This window comes from Cynara cardunculus, assembly GCF_001531365.2.
Source record: "Cynara cardunculus var. scolymus isolate 2C chromosome LG 13, CcrdV1, whole genome shotgun sequence".
NCBI lineage: Eukaryota > Viridiplantae > Streptophyta > Magnoliopsida > Asterales > Asteraceae > Cynara > Cynara cardunculus.
This window is the reverse complement of record NC_037540.1, coordinates 17,946,593-17,969,334: the sequence shown is the minus strand read 5'-3', so window position 1 is coordinate 17,969,334 and position 22,742 is coordinate 17,946,593. Positions and strand designations below refer to the sequence as shown.

The following is a 22,742-nucleotide window of genomic DNA, read 5'->3' as shown; positions in this document are numbered from 1 at the left end:
ATTTTTATACACAAAATTAGTTGTCAATTAATTTTAATGTAATCATCAAATGAAATATTAAGCACCTGAAATAAATAGTAGACTATAATGCTAATAAGACACCTTTGTACTTTCACATCGGCTTTGGTCTTATTTTCTCGTTACACCCCAAGCTAAGGCATTAGCCCATCATCGCTCGGTTTCTTCTCTCGAAGGATGTAAGGACTGAAAAATAAATAACGATACGGAAAAGTAAAGTGTAGAAAGTAAATTGCAGAAAATAAATTACATACAGAAAGTAAATTACAGGAAATGGAAATACTGGAATTTAAAGTACTGAAAATTAAATGACAGAAATATAAATGACTGAAAGTAAATTGCTGGAAATTAAATGACAGAAATGTAAATTGTAGTAAAGTAAAGACTGAAATATAAAGACTGAAATATAAAAGACTGAAATGTAAAGGACTGGAATATAAAGACTGAAATGTAAATGATTGAAAGATAAAAGACTGAAATATAAATTATTAATAACTAAATAATATTAATTAATATTAAACTAACACATGATGTATGACAAGTCTTTGATGGGATGAGAATTGACTAATGAAAACCTTGAAAATAGAGTTTGACTTTGAAGAAAACTTGGTAAACAAGTAAGAAAACTTGCAACACAAGTTTCGTTACAAAGACCGAAAATGTTACTTGCAAACTCGTAAAAACAGATTATTTAGTCTACGTAAATTAGTCGTGAGCTACAAAGGATGAGATCCGATGTAAAGCAACAACGATCGACTAATTCGTAACTCGTAACAAAAGTAAGAAAACGTAACGTAACTTGGAAATAAAAACAGAACTAAGAAGAATATTAAATACAAGTACTTAAATTAAACTTGAAAACGTAATCACAACTTTACTTCACAAAAATCGGTTCTTGATTGGAAACAAGAATACCGAAAGCTTGGAACCGAAAGCAATAATCTAGAGAATATTCAACACAAATATTAATTGGAAGGAAGTATCAAAAGCATAATAAAGTATGTAAGTTGGTGAATTGGTAAATTAAACTTAAGCCTTAATCCTTCTATTTATAGGCTAAGGGAGTTTGCTTAGTGGGAGCCAACTAATAAGACAAAAGTCTCTTCAAAAATGGGCTTTGACTAGGCCCAAGGTCGTTGACCCAGCAATCACTAAGGAGTAGCCCATTACTTCTCGGCCCAGACAGGATTGCAGCTCTTGGAAAGGTGCTATAGGACCTTGCCACTCCTGGTCCTACAGGACTGCTGCAAGATCGGGCCCAAAAATCATCAAAAACCTGCATAAACAGGGGATTAACATTAGATATACTATATTACTACTAATATATGAAAAAGACATACAAAGACTCAATTAAGACACTAATGAGCAAATAAAACAAAGGACAATGGTTAAGAAAATGATGTAATAAGGTTAATAAATTAACACTTATCACACCCCCAAACTTGAATTGTTGTTTGTCCCCAAACAACAGAAAATGACAAATTAAAAGACTCAAAATTTTAACAAAAAAAAAATTAGCATAAGTATTCAGTAGCCAAAGTATGCATATTTTTGAAATTTTTTGAATGAAAGTGTTCTACTCTTGACTTGATGTTTGATATCCATAGCCCTTCATAAACCTGGCTCCCCCAAACTTAAATCTTTCATATTGCCAAACCATAAGCTAGTCTACATTTCTTATGCTATACTAGATTCAACAGATAATTTGGGACTTTGAATTGGGTTTTGCATTTGGCTTTTTCTTTTCAATGTATGCCTTTTACCTCATCTTACTTTTTTCACTCCATAGCATAATTTTACTGCTATGCATCTCATATTGAGGTATGTTTGGACACTTTGGTCCTTTTCAACATTCTGGTGTACTTTGACACTCTTTTGTATGCACAAGACATGGAACTTTGTTCCTTTGTTTGTCTTTTGGTCTTAATGCATATATATCATGAACTCTATATAGTGTTTGGTACTTTTAGGACCCTCCCCCAAACCTAAAGAAAACAATGTCCTCATTGTGATTGTATGAAGGCTACAAATTGGCCAAATTAAAATGAAGGCCCAATTGAATCAAGTGAAAGCTTTGGAAATGGTTGACTAGTTCTAGAGGCTTAATTTAAGACAAAGATAATTTAAGCTTTGGATTATTGTGGTTATGGCATCAATTCAAGCATTTATACAACCCATTCATCATTTATTCTATTTGTGGTGCATATATGGCTAAAAGAAGATATGCTATCTAAAATCAGTGCCCAAAATCCTGAAGTGAAACAGAAAAGCAAAGATGAGAAGTCACAAGTGTGACTTGGTCATCTTGTGAAAATAAAAGGACTCAAAGACTCAATTAAAACCAACCATCCAACTCTGAGTCAAATTGACCATAGAGTGAGGATGTGGTACTTGGAATGAGTTTCAAACCAAAACAGTCAACCAGAGGACTGTATTATCATAAAACATGGTAATATTAGGCCAAACAATTGGATTGCCATTGTTTTACCATGAGATGGACCAATTAGAACCAAACAATGGGATTGCCATTGTTTTACCATGAGATGGACCAATTGGAACCAAACAATGGGATTGCCATTGTTTTCACCAATTAACAGACTAAATGCAACCAAACAATGGGATTGCCATTGTTCTGCCATGAAAAAGATCAAATAGAACCAGACAATGGGATTGCCATTGTCTTTTCATGACACAGCCTAAACTGCTTTTAGCATAGACCATGGAGGTAAACAAGTGGGAACATCAATCATGGCCCTCCCTCAAAGCCATCATACCAGCTGTGCAAACAGCAACCTGACAATACCAAGACAACAAAGACAATGCATGACCAGGACTATATGATATCCTAAAAATAGCAAATATCCTCAATTGAGGCAAAGAGAAGACAAAATCATCAATAGAAAGGCAAACCATGCTTTAAAAGGACACTTAAAAACAACAAATTGAAAGGAACAAACTAGATCTATAAAATAGCAAATTGGACAACAAACTATAAGTATGGTCAAAACAGCAAAATAAAAGACCGCAAATCAACAAGACATGATCAACCTTTTAAGAACAACATAATTAAGATGCAAAACAAACAGGCATGGTCAAAACAGCAAAATAAAATGCATGAAAGGGACTGCTCAAGGTTAAAACAACAAATGAAAATAAGGAGGTCAAAGAAGCAAAACTAAGGTAGCAACCAACCATTAAAAATAACAAATTTAAGAAAAAACAGCAGGCAGTCATATTAAAACAACAAATGAAAGACTCTTTATCAAAAATAACAAAGCAAATTTAAAAACTAAGCTAATGTACTCTGTTTTGGCAAACAGAGGTGAAATAGCTACCAATCCAAAACAACAAATCAAAATAAACAATAGATTCTAAAGCTCAAAACAGCAAAAGTTCATATGGAGACAGCAAAATGAACATCAAACAGTACCAATAGATCAAGTACTACTTAGAAACACAACTAGACTACTAGGACCTAAGATACTATAGTTAAAACAGAGGAAAACATCATGGATTTCAAACAGCAAAAACAACCATGCTTCAGGCTTTAAAATAACAGAATTGACAGTTTGCATCTCAAGACTGTTGAAAACAACAGACAATAGCTAAAAACAGTAAACTATAAGTATAGAAACATCAAATTAGCAAAGGCTTTTAAAACAGTAATTCAAAAAGAACAATCTACCTAAAAGCATGCATAACTAAACATCAAAATATTTAAAAGGGCAAGAAGGTAGAACCTGTCCTACTCAGACTGAGTAGGAGAGTCTGAATGCTGTAGCAAGATGGACTTTGGTGGAGGTGGGAGTTTGACTGCACTCTTTGATTTCCCATGCTTGGCAGCAGCTCTGAGCATTCTCTCCTTCTGCATTTTGTACTCAGCCCATTGTACTCTCTCTTTCTTCAAGATGCCAACTTCCTTCTTCAAATCATCTACCCTCTTCATTAGCTTGTGGTGCTTCTTTACTATGGTCCTTTTCAGGGTGTTGGCATGATCATCCATGGCCTTCAACAATTCATCCTTTAGAGCTGCCATGGAAGAGATGGGTGCATCTGGCTGTACTTTTGCATTTACCCTCATCAATCTATCCAAATTCTTTTTATCAATGGATGTCTTCTCCATAGACATCACATCCTTGGGCAAGGCTAGGACTTATGCCTTCTGCATAAGCCTATGTATCAAGGAGGGATATAGCAACTTACCATTTGTCCTCTCCACACATGCCTTGATGTTGGAGCATATCATCCTCCCAACATCAAATGGCCTAGCATCTAGGATACAGTAGAGGATCAAGACTCTCTATAGGCACAAATTGGTGTCATGGCTAGTGGGGTTGAATTGTGTGTCTCATGAAATAGAACCATAAATTGGCTTCCAGCTTCAAATATTGAGTTTTTAGAAGCCTAGCCCTCCCCTTGAAACTCCAAACAGCCCCTTCCTTGGCTATCCTAGCTAAGATCAAATCAAACTCCTCATCAGAGCACCCAGTTGTCAACCTATCTAGCTCAGAGTATGAAGGTGGGATGAGCTCTAGTAGGTCATTTATGGCATTGGGTGAGTATGAAACAGGGGTCTTTCTCACTCTTAATTCTACCCCATCAGTGACTGCTACCTCAGTGTAAAACTCCCTAACCCAAATAAGATTGTATTGGTTAGGTGTGTCATACATAATCTCCCAACCCAAAGAATATATTGTGGCCTTGATGGAAGGATTGGCCAACAATAATTGTTGTGAAAACCCCTTTTGTACCACCCCTACCTTCTCAGAAAATTGCAAGTATGTTTTTCTTGCTAGGGGTGTGCTAAACAAATGCTTGGGCTTTAGAAATATACCTGACCCTTCCTTAAATTGTTGCTCTGGCCTCTTTCTTCTTCTTGATGCCCTTTCCTCAGCCTCTGATCTCTCATTGTCCTCTCTCCTTCTTTTTGAACTCCTAGTTTCAACTCTGCCCATTCTTCTCTTCCTTGCCACTTTCATTCTCAAACTTGCACCTGTTTGGAGTCTCTCTGTGATGGTTGAAGGTATGCTCTGAGTGCTTACTTGAGTAGTTGCAGCTGCCATTGCATTCAAAGAGGCTGAATCCTCTTGTGTTGGTCTACTTGTACTGCCCTGAACACCATGCATCTTTGATGGTGAATCACTATCATCTGATAAATTGATCACAGTGCCCTTCTTCTGCTTAATGGGCTTGAAATTGGTAAGACCCTTTGTTCTACTTCTGGTCATTCTAGGGCCAAATTGGTATTGTGGAGGAGGCTGTGGCTCAGAATTCACAATTACAGTAGCTTGAGTTTGAGTGGATGGTTGAGGTCTAGATTTAGCAAAAGGAACCTGCCTCAAGGGAATGGCATCAATGGGTTCCTCCTCACTTTCACTGGACTGACCATTGTTGATCACAGGGGGCATATAATCAGATTCCCCTTCCCTTCTTCTTGCTCGAGTTTTGATAATAGCTATACAAATAGAACAGGGGACTGTTATTGGTTCTTGGAGTAAAGAAGCACAATGGTTGTGAACAGTGGCTAATAACAAACCCAAATGGTTATTAAACAGTGATAAAAGGGTTATATGGTTGCTAAACTTCTTCTCCAAGATTGTAGCCTCGAAAAAATTCAAATTTTTTCACTAATCAATGACAGTTATCTAGTGGTAAGTCAGAGATGGTACCTTCCTTAACATTGCCAGTTCGATGAAGTCTTGTCCTTCTCGAAAATGGATATTTGATGAGCTATTGCTGACTGTTCTTGGTCTGATTTAAAGAGTACATTGATGGAGGTCTTCGCCTGAGTTGAGAGCTTGGAGATGAAAGGACTGTTACCAGACGTGGCTTGGTACGATTGCGCGAGATTCTTGACAGGCCGTACCAAGCAAACTTCGATGTTGGGCCTTTCTTTCACAGACTTTGTGATTTGGGCTGATCTAAACGTGGATTTACTCTTTTGGGCTTCTTCATTCTCGGCCTACAAATCAAGAAAAGCAAATGGCCTCAAATTCCTTTTAGCCGGGCTTGGCTATTCAAACGATTGGGCTGGCTGGCCCAAAGATAATTAAAACAAACTCCAAACCTTTTAATATAAACTTAATATATTACATATTATGGAATAAATAGATAATTATTCTAAAAAGAAAAATAAAATTAAAAGCTTAATCTAAAAATTAAAAATGAAAATGCAAAATAAAATAAAATTAAAAATAATAACTTATATATATAAACACAGATATTCACAATAAACTATTATTTTAGAAAGATAACCTCAATAGGTTGCGTAACACTCATGGATTCAAAGAAAGGTTTTACTCTTTGTCCATTCACTTTGAAAGTGGTACCCCCTCTGGGTCTATCAAGTCAATAACTCCATAGGGGTATACCTTGGCAATAACAAAAGGTCCGGTCCATCGGGAATTCAGCTTTCCCGGAAATAATTTTAATCTTGAATTGAATAATTCCTATGTTTTTCCAGTTCACAAAGCTGCAACGTCCTTTTTCTTCTGGCCTCATCTAAACTCATGTTGAGTTCCTTAATGGCTCAATAGGCTTTGTGCTCTAATTCCACGGGTAAATGACAAGCTTTTCCAAAGACCAATTTATAGGGAGACATACCAATAGGGGTTTTGTAAGCAGTCCGGTAGGCCCATAACGCATCATCTAACTTAGAGGCCCAATCCTTTCTATATGGCTTGACTACTTTGGCCAAAATCCCTTTTATCTTCCTATTTGACAATTCARCTAATCCGTTGGTCTGAGGATGGTAGGTAGTTGCTACCCTATGCTTGATGTCATACTTATCAAGGACTTCTTCTAACATGTTGTTTATGAAGTGAGTGCCTTCATCACTAATTAAGGCACGAGGTGTATCAAATCTAGTGAATATGTGCTGTTGTAAAAACTTCACAACTGTTTTAGCATCATTGGAATGGCAAGCCATGGCTTCCACCTATTTGGACACATAGTCCACAACAACCAGTATGTAGGCACAATTATTGGACAGAGGAAAATGTCCCATAAAGTCTATACCCCAAACATCAAATAATTCTATTTCTAGAATTCTGTTTAAAGGCATTTCATTTCTTCTAGAGATATTTCCACTCCTCTGACACTCATTGCAACTTTTTACAAAGTTTTAAGCATCATTGTGTAAAATAGGCCAGTAGAATCCTGATTGTAAAACCTTGGACACTGTCCTACTTTCTCCAAAATGTCCTCCACAAGGTCCTGCATGGCAGTGCTGTAGAACTGATGGTACTTCTTCTTTTGGGATGCATCTTCTAATCACCTGATCTGCACAAATTTTAAACAAGAAAGGGTCATCCCATAAATATTTCTTTGAATCATAGATGAGCTTCTTTCTTTGATACTTATTAAATTCCTTAGGAATAATCCCACAAGCTAAGTAATTAACAAGATCAGCAAACCAAGGCATTGTAGTATGATTAAGAGCCAAAATTCTTTCATCTGGAAATACTTCACAGATGTCACTACTTTGCACTGGTTTGTCTTGTTTTTCCAATCTTGACAGATGGTCGGCCACTTGATTATCCACCTCTTTTCTATCAATGATTTCCAAATCAAACTCTTGCAAAAGCAAGACCCACCTTATTAACCTTGGCTTTGCATCTTTTTTAGAAATAAGATACTTGATGGCAGCATGATCTGTATGAACAATTACTTTGGTTCCCATCAAGTATGATATGAATTTTTCAAAAGCAAAGACCACAACTAATAATTCCTTCTCAGTAGTGGTGTAATTGATTTGAGCATCATTAAGAGTTTTGCTTGCATAATAAACATGATGAAAAATCTTCTCTCTCTTTTGACCCAACACTGCACCAACTGCCCAGTCACTTGCATAAGTCATTATTTCAAAGGGTTTGGACCAATCAGGTGTTATTACCACAGGAGCAGTGACCAATGCTTCTTTTAAAATGTTGAAAGCTTTTCTACAATYTTCATTAAAATTRAAAACATGGTCATGCTGTAATAATAAACAAAGAGGTTTTGATATTTTTGAAAAATCTTTAATGAACCTCCTATAAAAACCTGCATGTCCAAGAAAACTTCTAATCCCCTTGATAGTTGTTGGTTCAGGTAACTTCTCAATTACCTCTAACTTAGCTTTATCAACTTCAATGCCTTTTTTGGAAATTAAATGCCCTAACACTATGCCTTCTTTTACCATAAAGTGACACTTTTTTCAGTTCAAAACCAAATCTGTTTCTTCACATCTTTTAAGACTTTTTTCAAGGTTTTGCAAACATAGGTCGTATGATGTCCCATAAACTGAAAAATCATCCATGAAAMTTTCCATGGAGTGTTCTAACATATCTGAGAAAATAGACATCATACACCTTTGGAAAGTGGTAGGCGCATTACAAAGTCCAAAAGACATTCTTCTAAAAGCAAAAGTTCCGTATGGACATGTGAAAGTAGTCTTTTCCTAATCATCCGGTGCTATGGCAATTTGATTGTAACCGGAGTAGCCATCTAAGAAACAATAAAACTCTTTTCCTGCTAGTTTGTCTAACATTTGGTCTATGATGGGTAATGGAAAATGGTCTTTTTGAGTGGCTTTATTAAGCCTCCTATAGTCCATACATATCCTCTAACCAGTAACTATTCTAGTAGGTATAAGTTCATTCTTCTCATTTGGCACAATAGTGACTCCACCCTTTTTGGGTACACATTGCACATGACTGACACAGGTACTACTAGCAATAGGATAAATTATGCTAGCGTCAAGCCATTTTAAAATCTCCTTTTTGACAACCTCCCTCATGACAGGATTGAGTCTTCTTTGAGGCTCAACGAAGGTGAAACTTTTGTCATCCAAGATAATTTTATGTTGACAAATGGTGGGACTTATCCCCTTGAGGTCAGCGATTGTCCATCCTATGGCCTTGGTATGAAGTTTCAACATGTCAACCAASTTTTCTTCTTGGTCAGCTTCTAATGATGATGAAATAATGACTGGCAACTTCCCTGAATCTCCTAAAAAGGCATACTTCAAATGCGAGGGAAGTTGTTTTAACTCTAAATCTGGGGCGACATCTAAGGATGGAACAAGAATATTCCTATTCTCAGTTTCTAAAACTTCAAAAGCAGCAGATTCTTGTGGTGTTTCTAATTCCTCGAAATCTTCTTCTTCATCACTATCAGTCTCAGATAAACCTAAGATTTCCCCCAAACTTTTCTCTTGACACCAGGTTTCTATCAGACTCAAAGCGAAACACTCTTCTCTTTCTTCCAGGTACCTAAGGGAATTAAAAACATTAAAAGTCACTTGTTGGTCTTGGACTCTCATGGTTAATTCTCCCTTTTATACATCTATCAAGGTTCTACCAGTAGCTAGAAAAGGTCTCCCTAAAATGATGGGAATGTCTTTGTCCGCTTCAAAGTCTAGGATGATAAAATCATCTGGGAAAATAAACTTATCAACCTGAACTAGGACATCCTCAGTCTTTCCTCTGGGATATGCTATGGACTTATCAGCTAACTGTAGAGTTACAGTCGTAGGTCTAGCTTCACCTATGCCTAGGGTATTGAAAACAGATAAAGGCATCAGGTTTATACTAGCACCTAAGTCACATAGAGCTTTTCCTATCTTTTTTCCTCCAATTGAACAAGGGATTGTAAAACTTCCAAGATCTTTCATCTTAGGAGGAATTTTACTGGACAACAAAGCACTGCAACCTTCAGTCAGAGCTACTGTCTCATATTCAGTCAACTTTTTCTTTTTGCTCAAAATGTCTTTTAAAAACTTTGCGTAACTTGGCATCTGCTCAATAGCTTCAACCAAGGGTATGTTTATGTGCAACTGTTTAAAACCATCAAGAAACTTTTTAAATTGTAATTCTTCCTTTTGATTCCTTAATCTTTGGGGATAAGGAATATAAGGAGTGACTGCAATAGGAGACGTAGTCTTTTGAAGAGTTGGTGCTGGAATCGATTTCAAAACTGGTCTCATAATTGGTTCTGATTCAGTCCTAACAGGGATTAAAGGACTAGTCTGGTCTTTTATTGCGGGACTGTCACCAGATTGTGACACATCCACTACAACACTTTCTTTGGGAGTCTGAGTTGTCTTGGGTTCATCACGAAATAACAGTGGAAAATCTGATCTTTCTAGAATGGTCGTACTATCTATGGGCCTGACTATGAGTTGAGGCTCACTAGTACTCTCTGAATGGTTCGCAGGAATGGTAGTCAAAAATTCTGGTACAGAGGTAACAAAATCTTGTTCTACACTTTTCTTTTTTATCTCTGCTTTGGTTGGTTCTTTTTGTTCTTTTTGGATGTTTTCTAAATAATTTTTTCCACTCCTTAAAGTAACAATCTTAACATGCTCTTGTCCTTCCCTCTGAGGTATCTCTGTATCACTGGGTAGAGAACCTACTGGTCTTTTTGTTATTTCCAAAGCCATTTGTCCCATTTGAGTTTCAAGATTTTTAATTGAAGCTTGAGTTTGGGTTATAAAACCCTTCATCATTGCTTCCAAAGAAGTAGATGACTTAGCTTGCTGTTTGGGCTTGCTTTGGAAAGAAGATTGATGATTCTGAAAATTAGCATGTTGATTATTATGATTGCCTTGATGCGCTTGCGAGTGAAAATTAGATTGGCCTTGCTGTTGAAAATTGGACTGTCCTTGTGGTTGAAAATTGGACTGTCCTTGTGGCTGAAAATTGGACTGTCCTTGTGGCTTTTGCATTGGTTGATTAAGAGCTGGACCATGCCACGAAAAATTTGGATGATTTCGCCATCCCGGATTATAAGTCTGTGAAAATGGTCCAGTCTTGTTGACATAATTTACATGCTCCAGATTTCCAGGACACTGCTCAAAAGAGTGACCTTCACCACAGGACATGCATTGCACTGATTGAACATTGGAATTAAAGGTATTAGCATCAGATTGCACATGTGGGCTAGATGTTAAATTTGAAATTAGCTTAGTGATCTGAGCTGTTAATGCCGAGACAACATCTACCTCATTTATTCCAACTGTTTTCTTCAGTGGCATTGCACGTGGGTCAGACCATTGTCCGTTATTATTAGAAATCTTTTCAAGTATGTCAAAACCTTCATTAGAGGTACAAGCTGTGAAAGCTCCGCCTGTAGTAGCATCGAGCATTTGTCTAGCAACGATATTTAAACCGTTGTAAAATGTCGCTAGCTGTGTACAATACGGAATGCCATGGTGAGGGCATTTTCTCAGCAGCTCTTTATACCTTTCCCATGCATCAGGAGCTGCTTCATCATCTAGTTGTCTAAAAGTACATATTTCATTTATGGATTTGGCATTCCTCGTGGGTGGAAAATACTTTTTTCAAAAACTTTTCTGCCATTTCATTCCATGTAGTCACAGAGTCTGGTTGCAAAGAATTGTACCATGCTCTTKCTCGATCCCTTAGTGAAAATGGAAAAAGTTTTAGTTTCAGAGCATCGTCTGAAACATCAGGGATGAGAAAAGAGTCTGTGATTTCCATAAAAGAACGCAGATGAGAATGAGGATCTTCAGAAGATAAACCAGCGTACTGGCCGTTTGTTTGAAGCATTTGAAACATCAGTTGTTTAAGTGAAAACTGGGTGGCACCAATGGTAGGCTTACGTATCCCTGTGTGCAGTTGAGTTAAGTTAGGAATAGCATACGCCATAATGCCACCATTTTTAGCATTTGCAAGACGAAAGATGTTTTGAGCCTCATGCTCATGTGGAATATTTGGTTCATTTCTAATTATACATTCTCCGTCAATAATCACATTTTCATCCATCGTTTCAGAGTTTAAAGCTCGAAGAGCTCTTTGCACTCTTCTTCGTTGTCTGAAAGTTTGTTCAATATCCGGATCAAGTGAAAAAAAATTCACCGTGCGACAGCCTTGGCATGCACGGTGCGTTCACAAAAAGAGATGGTAGAAAAACTAACTTTTATAAACTTTACTTTAAAAAGAAAAAACTTCAGCGTACTATCCCCGGCAACGGCGCAAAAAACTTGCTCGTCGGTTTATTCAACCTTAGATTTCAACACAAAAATAGAACTCGGCGCAAGTATACACCTCGAACTACTGTCGTCCCGTAACAAGTAATAATGGTAAAATACCAGATATCGTTCCCACAGAGATAGCTTGTAAAGTTATTTCAAAAGTCCAGTTTATAAAAACTAGTTTCAGATGGCGAAACGAGGGATTTGATTTATCTAAAATTGGGAGGTTTGATTAACACTAAGGAAAATATCAATCTTAAAAAGAAGCACATGGTGCAACAGTTGATTAAGACATTAAACAAATAATTCAGTAAAAAAGTGACATAGCATTCCTGTCACAATTATCTAAAATCAATAAATGATTTTATATAACTATGACAGTATCAACTATCGGGTCAAACGACCTCCCAAGAGTACACACCGGTCAAGGTGCTATCGATACGATATCATATATGTTAGACGTTGTGAATCCTAGCACAACACAGTGTTACCATCCTACACCGTAGGAGTATAGCGTTTGTCAGACACTAAAGCTATTTATAGCCTTCTCCTATTACCTCAGGTTTTGAAAGTCAATACATTTTTATACACAAAATTAGTTGTCAATTAATTTTAATGTAATCATCAAATGAAATATTAAGCACCTGAAATAAATAGTAGACTATAATGCTAATAAGACACCTTTGTACTTTCACATCGACTTTGATCTTAATTTCCCGTTACACCCCAAGTTAAGGCGTTAGCCCATCATCGTTCGGTTTCTTCTCTCGAATGATGTAAGGACTGAAAAATAAATAACGATACGGAAAAGTAAATTGCAGAAAGTAAATTGCAAAAAATAAATTACAGAAAGTAAATTACAGGAAATGGAAATACTGGAATTTAAAGTACTGGAAATTAAATGACAGGAATATAAATGACCGAAAGTAAATTGCTGGAAATTAAATGACATAAATGTAAGTTGCAGTAAAGTAAAGATTGAAATATAAAAACTGAAATATAAAAGACTGAAATGTAAATGACTGAAATATAAAGACTGAAATGTAAAGACTGAAATGTAAAGACTGAAATGTAAATGACTGAAATATAAAGGACTGAAATATAAATTATTAATAACTAAATAATATTAATTAATATTAAACTAACACATGATGTATGACAAGTGTTTGATGGGATGAGAATTGACTAATGAAAACCTTGAAAATAGAGTTTGACTTTAAATAAAACTTGGTATACAAGTTACAAAACTTGCAACACAAGTTTTGTTACAAAGATCGAAAAGGTTACTTGCAAACTCGTAAAAATAGATTATTTAGTCTATGTAAATAGTCGTGAGCCACAAAGGATGAGATCCGATGTAAAGCAACAACGATCGACTAATTCATAACTCGTAACAAAAGTAAGAAAACGTAACGTAACTTGGAAATAAAAACAGAAATGAGATGAAGATTAAATACGAGTACTTAAATTAAACTTGAAAACGTAATCACAACTTTACTTCACATAAATCGGTTCTTGATTGGAAACAAGAATACCGAAAGCTTGGAACCGAAAACAATAATCTAGAGAATATTCAACACAAAGATTAATTGGAAGGAAGTATCAAAAGCATAAGAAAGTGTGTAAGTTGGTGAATTGGTAAATTAAACTTAAGCCTTCTATTTATAGGCTAAGGGAGTTTGCTTAGTGGAAGCCAACTAATAAGGCAAAAGTCTCTTCAAAAATGGGCTTTGACCAGGCCCAAGGTCGTTGACCTAGCAATCACTAAGGAGCAGCCCATTACTTCTCGGCCCAAACAGGATTGCAGCTCTCGCACAGGTGCTATAGGACATTGCCACTCCTGGTCCTACAGGACTGCTGCAGGATCGGGCCCAAAAATCATCAAAAACCTGCATAAACAGGGGATTAACATTATATATATTATATTACTACTAATATATGAAAAAGACATAAAAAGACTCAATTAAGACACTAATGGGCAAAAAAACAAAGGAAAATGGTTAAGAAAATGATGTAATAAGGTTAATAAATTAACACTTATCACTAAACAAGCTCATCAATGGACGAATGATGACAGAACAAAAGTGGTCATGGACTACAAGGCAAGAACTGTCATTGCCATGGTACTTCCTGATGAGGTATATCATTCTGTTATGAACCTCAAAACTTCTAACGCCATGTGAGACACACTTTGTGTTCAATATGAAGGTACTACTGAAGTACAAGAGACCATAAAAATAAATCTGGTTAGGCAATATGACATGTTTATTTGTTCAAAAATGAATCTCTGTCTGAGGTTCACCAACAATTTAACTGTCTCTTAATTGACCTTATAACTGTTGGAAGATAATATTCAAACTCCTAGACTCTGACAAAGTTCTTGGAATGTCTCTCTGAGTCTTAGGACACGCACTCAATAAAGTCTCAAAGGACCTTAACAATCTCTCTCTCAATTCTCTGTATGGTATATTGCTGAATCATGAGTAATCCAGACAGTTTAAGAAAAATTTTGTAATAGATTCAAAAAGCTCTCCTGTAGCTTTTGTTTCTTCAAGGACCATTCCCTCGAATATCTCATCCATCACCGTCATTGAGATTGATGAATCTCCTCTTCAGCTATGTGCTTCTGAAGACTCATCTGACCCTAATCTCTCAGAATTTGATGAGTCGCTGACACTTCTAAGAAATTCTCTTAGAATATTTTCCAGAGAAAGCAACTTACGAAGAAACTAAATTCTAGCCATCACTAACAAGCCTAAATAAACATCTATTGATAAAGCTTCAACATATGTTTTAATTGTGACCGAAAAGGACACTTCGCTAGTGACTGCAGGTCAAAGAAACTCTTGAAACCTTCTCTTCCTTCAAAATGAAAGACAACAAGTACTTAAAGCTGAAAGAAAAGTATAAGAAGATGAAACACAACAAGAGTAAAAGCAAATGTCGTATTGTTGAAGATCACGACTGGGCAGAATCCTCTGATGAATCCTCTTTAGATGAAGAAGATAAGGCATGTCTCTGTCTCGTACCCAAGATCAAGGAAGTCAAAGATCAACCATCCGAGACCTCTTCCTCAACTGAATCTTCCAACACTTCTCAGGTACCACATCTTAATGATCTAGTGACTGTTGATCTCTATAACGCTCTAAATGGCAAATCTAAAGTTGAAAAAATGAATGTTGATCTAACTGAACCTCCATCTTAGTCCCCCTCCTTTTGATGGAGTTGGATTGCGAGGGATAGACATTTTGTGGTCTTGTTGTGAATGTCTCAACTTATCCATTATTATTTTTATAGTTTGAAAGTAAAAAAAATTCAGGTGAGTTGGTTACTTAATATCGAATATTAATTAATGTCGAATATTTAGATAGAGGTAAAACTTTCATTGCAAGAGGTATAAATCACTGGAAACATTTTTGGATGGAATGAATTTCAATTCAATTAAATTTACTAAGGAATGATGAATTCCTCAAATTTAGGAATCTTTAGAATTCGATTCCATTCCATGGACAACCAAACATTGTAATGGAATTTGATCAACGGAATTGACCATTCCAATTCCAACCAATTCTGGGGGATTCCAAAGAACCAAATGTCCCCTAAGGATTCTAACAATATGGAAGGTTGCATTTGATTTGTATGATAATATATATATATAGGAGCAATCAAACCGCTCTCATTTGTGTAAACCAATCTCATCCATTCATTTTCTTGATCAATGGTCAAGATTAGTTTAGGTTATATTAGGAAATTAAAAAAATAAAAAAATATTTTATAATCTCAAAAAGGCCAAAATAGTAACTTTGGTAGTGGTAATATTAATAGCAATCATATCATGTATATCGTAATATTAATGAAACAAAATCATTTGTAAAATAATATATTAATTTTATGTTCAAATATTATAAAAAAAATAACATCTATCATTAAAATAGATCAACAATAAAAATAAAATACACTATAATCAATTTAACATAATGAAACCTATTGAATAAAAAAAAAAATTACTACTACATTTGATGAACGAAATGGTTTCAAATTTCATCAATACACAAATCAACGTAATGTTAGATGAGACATTTGTCATTTTCAAGTTTCCAGTAGATGGATCCGTTTCAATCTAACTATGAAATGGTTTCACTGTTATTGGTAGATGGATCCGTTTCATCGTAATAACGAAATGGTTTCACTGTTCGCTAATTAAACAACATTTTCTTATCAATTATGAAATGGTTTCACTTTCTTCATGCACCCATTTCATTAGCCAATTTCTTCCAATACGAACACGTTCATAGAGTCAATACATTTACAACTACATGCTTTGTTAATAATCATTAAGTGAACAAAATCATCCAAAAAACAAAAAACAAAATGAAACAACTTCATCAAATATTATTGATAAGAAAATAAGATTATGCAAGAATATTATATTACGCAACCAGTTCATCCCCAAAAGTTTCATAAAACAAGCTCCCCAATGAACGTTTCACGAACCAATCTGCATACGTTTCATAAAACAAACTCCTCAATGAACGTTTTCATGAACAAATCTAACATGAATCTGTTTCACAGTTGATTATATTTTTACCAGTTCATGAATCTTTGTTTGGATCTGTTACTGATTTCGTGGATTAATGAATATAATAATTTTTTGATTTTCATATTATTATCACTAATAAACCGAGAAACCAAATAATAATATTCAATTTTTAAAATTCTAATTTAAATAAACATATATATATATATATATATATATATATATATATGAGTCATTCAATGGAGATTTGAGATAACCGTATGATCCAATGCGAACCACTCGTTTGAGATATTTAAAGATATTTTTTAAATAAACTAAAAGAGTAATATAGTAATTCTATTTTTGACAACTAATCAAAATATTTAATTATTTTTTTTAGAAGGAAATATTTAATTAAAATTAGTTACCTAATATATCAATTACCTAATATACATCGTATTTTAAAGACATTTGTGAATCAAAGTGTATCATAGTGATAACATTCACAATGTTTTACGTGTATCACAATGTATTTTCTTTATTTTATGAAATGTATCATCATGTGCATTTTGTTATTTTCATTGTTGTACAAAGGCTATCACATTGTGCATCTTGTATTATATCTGGGTATCAGAGTGAATATCGTTTGTAGGTATCACAATGTGTATCTTGTGTTCACATAAGGTTCATCAGAATAAGGTTCGCCGAATAAGATTCTCTGGAGAGAGAAAATATGAGAGATGAGAGATGATATTTATAAAATCCTTAAAATGCCCTTAATTAATATTTTAAGTTAAAATTATCAAAATTATTACTTTCCTAATTTAACCTTTGATTTGTGGTTGAGATTGAATCTTACGGTTACAACAAACAAAATAGTTCTTATTTAAACAGACTTATATTAAAAAAACAATTTAATAGGAAAAAGGCAAAATACACTATAAAATGAATAAAGTACTCTTGAGTTAATGGATTAAAGTTAATGACGTTCGTGTTTGTGACCCAACTCTTAACAAAATGCAAACTACATAACTAGTCTACTTATTTCAAAATAGGGACCATGTCCAAATTCTGAGCTAACTATAGGAACTAACAATGTAATTTACTCTCTTTCTCTCTCTCTTTCTCTCACACATACACATATATATATAGAGAGGGAGAATCAAACGAGAACAATACCTATTTAAAAGAATACAAAAACGGTCAAATTACGTGTATAATCACATGTGATTTTACATTAATAGTCAAAAAAGTGTCTGAACGATTTGTGGCTGAAGACATCTTCAGATCGCGGGGTATGGTCGCCTAAATCACATGTGATTTTGTATGTGATGTTAGTGTAAATCACATATGATTCTCCCGTTTTCGTGTTATTTTAAATAGGTAACGTTATCGTTTGGTCCTCCCTCTGTATATGTATGTATGCATATATAGAGGGCAAATCAAATGAGAACCACAATATTACAAACTAGTGAAAACTGATTTTAAAATAATTTTTTACATGATTTTTTCCATCAAATGTTAGGATTTAAGATCTTACTTCACATATATTTGTTTTATAATATAATAGTTTCACATGTATTTGTTTCACCACGTGAATATTTTTTATGTAAATTTTTCATTTCACCAAATGAAACAAAAAAAAGTTTCACATGTAATTTTTTTTTCCATAAGGTTAACACATACACATGTAAAAGAATATATTAAATCATAGTTTTTGATGAAAAAAATTCATATAAAAAATATCTTTATGTCGATTCTCATAAGTTTATAACCTTTTTGTGATTCTCATTTGATTATTATCATATATATATATATATATGTATGTATGTATGTATGTATGTATGTATGTACACTTTCATCTATATTTTACCACTTTTATTTGCCTATTTTTATTATCATTACTGAAACTCTAACAAATTCTTCCGTGTGAAAGTGATTAAATGTATGTAAACATTTGTGAAATTGACTAAAAAATGAGAATAAATGCAGATGAATGTAATTGAAAAAAAAATTAAGCTAGATTAAAAAGTCGACTTTTATATGTTCTTACCATTCTTAACATAACTGTTATTTTGACATCTAATTTACACTTTTTGAGTATTTTATTAAGCTAATTCTTCCTAGATTATTGACTTTCTTCTATTTTGCTCCATCGCCTTCTTTCTTTCTTTTATCTATACTACCTTATAAATCAAATTTTATAAAAGTCTTAAATACAAGTCCTAATGCAATGCCGATAATACTAATGCATAAGGTGTTAAATCTCTTGATTACAATATAAATATCACCATGCACAACTTATAATGTTGTTTCCGAATAAAAAGTCAAAAAAATCAGATCCATGAATTCGGTTTTAAGCTGTTGCACATGTTCTTATTCCCTTCTATTTTGGGTTAGTCCATCAAACAAATTAAAGATAGCCACAAACTGTCATCAACTAACTGAAACCCGTCGGTTTTTTATGTGTAAATCATCACCACAAATGGGATACAAGCTAAAGAAACCACTGTTAACCTCCAATCAATGTAAAACAATTTCAAAAACATTCGATCCTGATGGCGTTTTCACCTTTGAGATCTGTTATCTGTTCATGTTGGTTGCTTCTTATTGTTATTTTGCAGAATGCTAATTGTGCTAACTCCGTTAATCCGAAAATGAGAACCACTCTCCTCCACAGCCAATCACCTGATCCTGTTCCTTGGAAGGAAGCTCATGCCACGTTCTATGGTGGTAGCGATGGAATAGATACGATGGGTACGTACGGCAAAACACCATTCGTTCTAGCTATGTCAAATTCTTAGAAAACAACGACATCGATGGGGATGAACGTACCACCCTTTGTAAGTTGCTCATGATTTCGCTCATGATCGTGAATGCAGGATTTGGTTGATTAAATATACTAGACTTGTTTATAGACATGACGACCCGTTAGACGTGCTAGAATAATTAAACAACTATTCTCAAAAAAATTGAACCCGTCCAGACTAGCTCATTAATTAAAAGAGTAACGGACGGACATGGACAAAAACAAATAGTAGTTCGGACGTGTCTCGTCTGGTCTGGTCTGGTCCGGTCCGGTCCATTTATATTTTCACAACTAAAAGTTTTTACATCTAAGGTGAGAAATGTAAGAAGGGTTCTCCACTGTTTTGAATACTCATTAGGATGAGATGCAACAGATCAATTTCAGTATGAAGGGGTTTGAGATTAAAGGTGATCGATCAAGGGTCTAGATCCTTTCTTATGTTTCTCACCTTGGCTCTCATTCTCACACGATCCTTCACCTATATTATCAATCATCAAGCATTCATAATTATAAAATGGTTGTTGAGATTTGTATTAGTATATTGTATATGTGATATATATTCTGAATTTCAAACACACATAGGGGGAGCTTGTGGTTATGGGGATGTGATGAAAGAAGGATATGGTGAACACAACACAGCATTGAGCACAGTTATGTTCCACGACGGCCAAACATGTGGTGCTTGTTATGAAATCAAGTGCTTCAACAACAGCCAGTGGTGCAAACCCGAGGGTGCATCCATCACCGTTACGGCCACCAACTTCTGCCCGCCAAATCCCTCTCAACCAAACGACAATGGCGGTTGGTGCAACCCACCGAGAGAGCATTTCGACTTGTCTCAACCATCGTTTCTTATGCTTGCAGAATACAAGGCTGGAATTACTCCTGTTCAGTATCGAAAGTACGTATTCCTTTTAACTATTAATTTGGCAATGGTTCATTGGTTTGCATACATGACTATGAACACTAACACTAGAGCAAAATAATCCTAGCTTTTAGATGGTCAACCTAGACAATTAACCATCATCGAACCTCGTAATTAATAGAGTAGACGTTAAACTCGTAGAACCAACAACTAATTATGGGTCTTTAGAATAAGCTGTTAGAATGAAGTTGAAAACTATAAATAAATGATGTTAGGCAATATAAAAGGGCACAAGAAGTGAACCGCGCGCCATGTTTGTCTTCTAGAAGACGCTTATATGAAAGTGTCTTATAGAAAGTTCAATATGGCGATTTACTTTTGGATCCCTATTAATTAAGCGGTCCAACTTCGTCGATATAATTTGTTAACTTGTCTAAGTTCGTCACAACAACTATTGTAACATCATTTTTTAGACCTAAGTTTGAATCATGTTAGTACCATTAATTTTTTTAGGCTTTTACTTTTAATTTCATATTTATTATGCAACTGGAAAACAATTTGGAACAAAATACTTGACCATAAGACCTTACATATGGAAAACAATAAACTAATCAATATACCAATATTGATTTAGTGAGAAATATCTTTATATTTGTTTATTATAGTCAAATGGTGTCACCACTTGAAATTTTTCTGGGTCCGTCCTTGCTTGTATACTATTTTTTAAAAACTAATTTATCCTTGTATTATGTTAATGGAGGGTTTTCTTTTGAGAACCCATGAATTGTGATAACCTTGAGAACTTGTACATCATGTATTATTTCATATGATTTTTTTTCATTTAAAACTAGGATTTAAAATATTGATTAACATACATTTGTTTCACATCTGTTCAGTTTACAATGTGGACTCTTTTTGATGTATTTGTGAAACACAAAATACACGTAAATTTTTTTACATTGTAAAACAAATACATATAAAACAAACTCATTGTGAAACGAATACATATAAAACAAATACACTGTAAAACAAATATATGTTAATCAATACATTAAATAGTATGCCTAGATAGAAAAAAGCATAAGAAATGCACAAGTTCTCAGGGTTATCACAATTTGATGGGTTCTCAAATGATTAAGCCCTTCATGTTAATTATATCATCTACATGGATGTTTTTAAGCTTTAACTTTGTTTAAAGTTACAAACTCAGAATATCATTTATTTTATCAAGATATATATATATATATATATATATATATATATATATATATAATGTTTGTATGTGTGGTGGTATTGGTTAATTTTGTAGGATTCCATGCGTTAGGCAAGGAGGAATCAAGTTCACGATAAGCGGAAATCCTTATTTCCTACTAGTGTTAGTATGGAACGTTGGAGGGGCAGGCGACGTTACTGGTGTGGACGTCAAGGGAGATGAAGGAGCTTGGATTCCAATGACTAGAAATTGGGGTCAAAATTGGCACACGGGTACTGTTTTGACAGGTCAATCACTCAGCTTTCAGGTTCACGGAAGCGATGGTCGCCTCGTAGAATCCCCAAACGTCGCTCCTAAAGATTGGCAATTCGAGAAAACCTATGAGGGCAACAATTTTTAGTAGATTAAATTTAAGTAACCTACCATAGGATTACTTTTATGCTGGATATATTTTCAAATAAACATATTGCAAAATGTAAATTAATTCTGAACGGATTCCAACGGTTTGACAACCAAAGATGGCAGGTCCAAACACTGATTTGAGAAGGGTAAGATATAAGCTTTTAACCATCCAATTCGATGGTTCAGAGAGAAAATTATCGACCACCACCTTCCAACCTTGGATCTTGGCTAGATAACAAAATGGCATTTCGTAGGAGCTTCCTCTACCACTTCGGAATCCACACCAACTCCAAACAACTTAGCTTTTATGGAGATCAAATAATAGGCTAGAAACATCTAAGAATTAAGACGGATAATATTCCTAGTATTCTGAATCGACCACTCTCCAAGGAAAGATCACATCATCAACATAAAGAATATGGGAAAGATGATGCTGACCATTACCAACCCACACCCCCCGAAACAAGTCTTTCGCGATTACTTCTTTCATAGCCACATTAAGCCCCTCCATCGCCCAAATGAAGAGGAACGGAGACAAGGGATCACCTTGTCTCAACCCCCTTAGGATGTCAAATTCTTTTGTTGTCGAACCAATAACTAAAACCAAGCTCGTCAATTTCATTAAACATCCAAAAATCCACTCGTACCATTTATTGCCGAATCCCATCTTTTCAAGCACAACATTCAAGATAGTCCCATCTCAAAGAATCATAGGCTTTTTCCAAGTCAACCTTGAAGACCATGAGTTTCTTCATATGTTTCTTATACCACGTAAGTACGCAACCACCTCATTTAAAATAATAGAACCATCCAGAATTTGGTGACCCTTAATAAAAGTCGATTGTTCCTTGTTATCCACATCGCTAATGACATAACATAGTCGATTAGCCAATAGTTTGCTAATTAATTTTGTATTGGCACCATATTAGGCTAATAGGCCTATAA

At 34.8% G+C, this 22,742-nt stretch overlaps 1 protein-coding gene and 1 non-coding gene across 2 annotated transcripts; both read left to right on the top strand.

Moving 5' to 3' along the window:
- Positions 1-11,201: 11,201 nt before the first annotated feature.
- On the top strand, positions 11,202-11,308 carry LOC112526154. Its single transcript, XR_003070491.1, has one exon. It is a non-coding gene; the product is annotated as a small nucleolar RNA R71 (small nucleolar RNA).
- Positions 11,309-14,082: 2,774 nt separating this feature from the next.
- On the top strand, positions 14,083-21,795 carry LOC112524848 (expansin-A2-like). The gene is made up of 4 exons (XM_025134795.1): positions 14,083-14,130; positions 19,133-19,265; positions 19,900-20,218; positions 21,492-21,795. Exons 1-4 carry the CDS (start codon positions 14,083-14,085, stop codon positions 21,793-21,795), a joined length of 804 nt encoding a protein of 267 aa, XP_024990563.1.
- Positions 21,796-22,742: the final 947 nt, after the last annotated feature.

What these genes read in the sequence shown, in the direction of transcription:
- LOC112524848 (XM_025134795.1), top strand. Translation starts at nt 14,083, where the DNA reads ATGGACTACAAGGCAAGAACTGTCATTGCCATGGTACTTCCTGATGAG. An exon ending in CCATGGTACTTCCTGATGAG is followed by an intron (nt 14,131 to 19,132) that starts GTATATCATTCT and finishes GTTATTTTGCAG; the next exon opens with AATGCTAATTGTGCTAACTC. An exon ending in ACTCCTGTTCAGTATCGAAA is followed by an intron (nt 20,219 to 21,491) that starts GTACGTATTCCT and finishes TTAATTTTGTAG; the next exon opens with GATTCCATGCGTTAGGCAAG.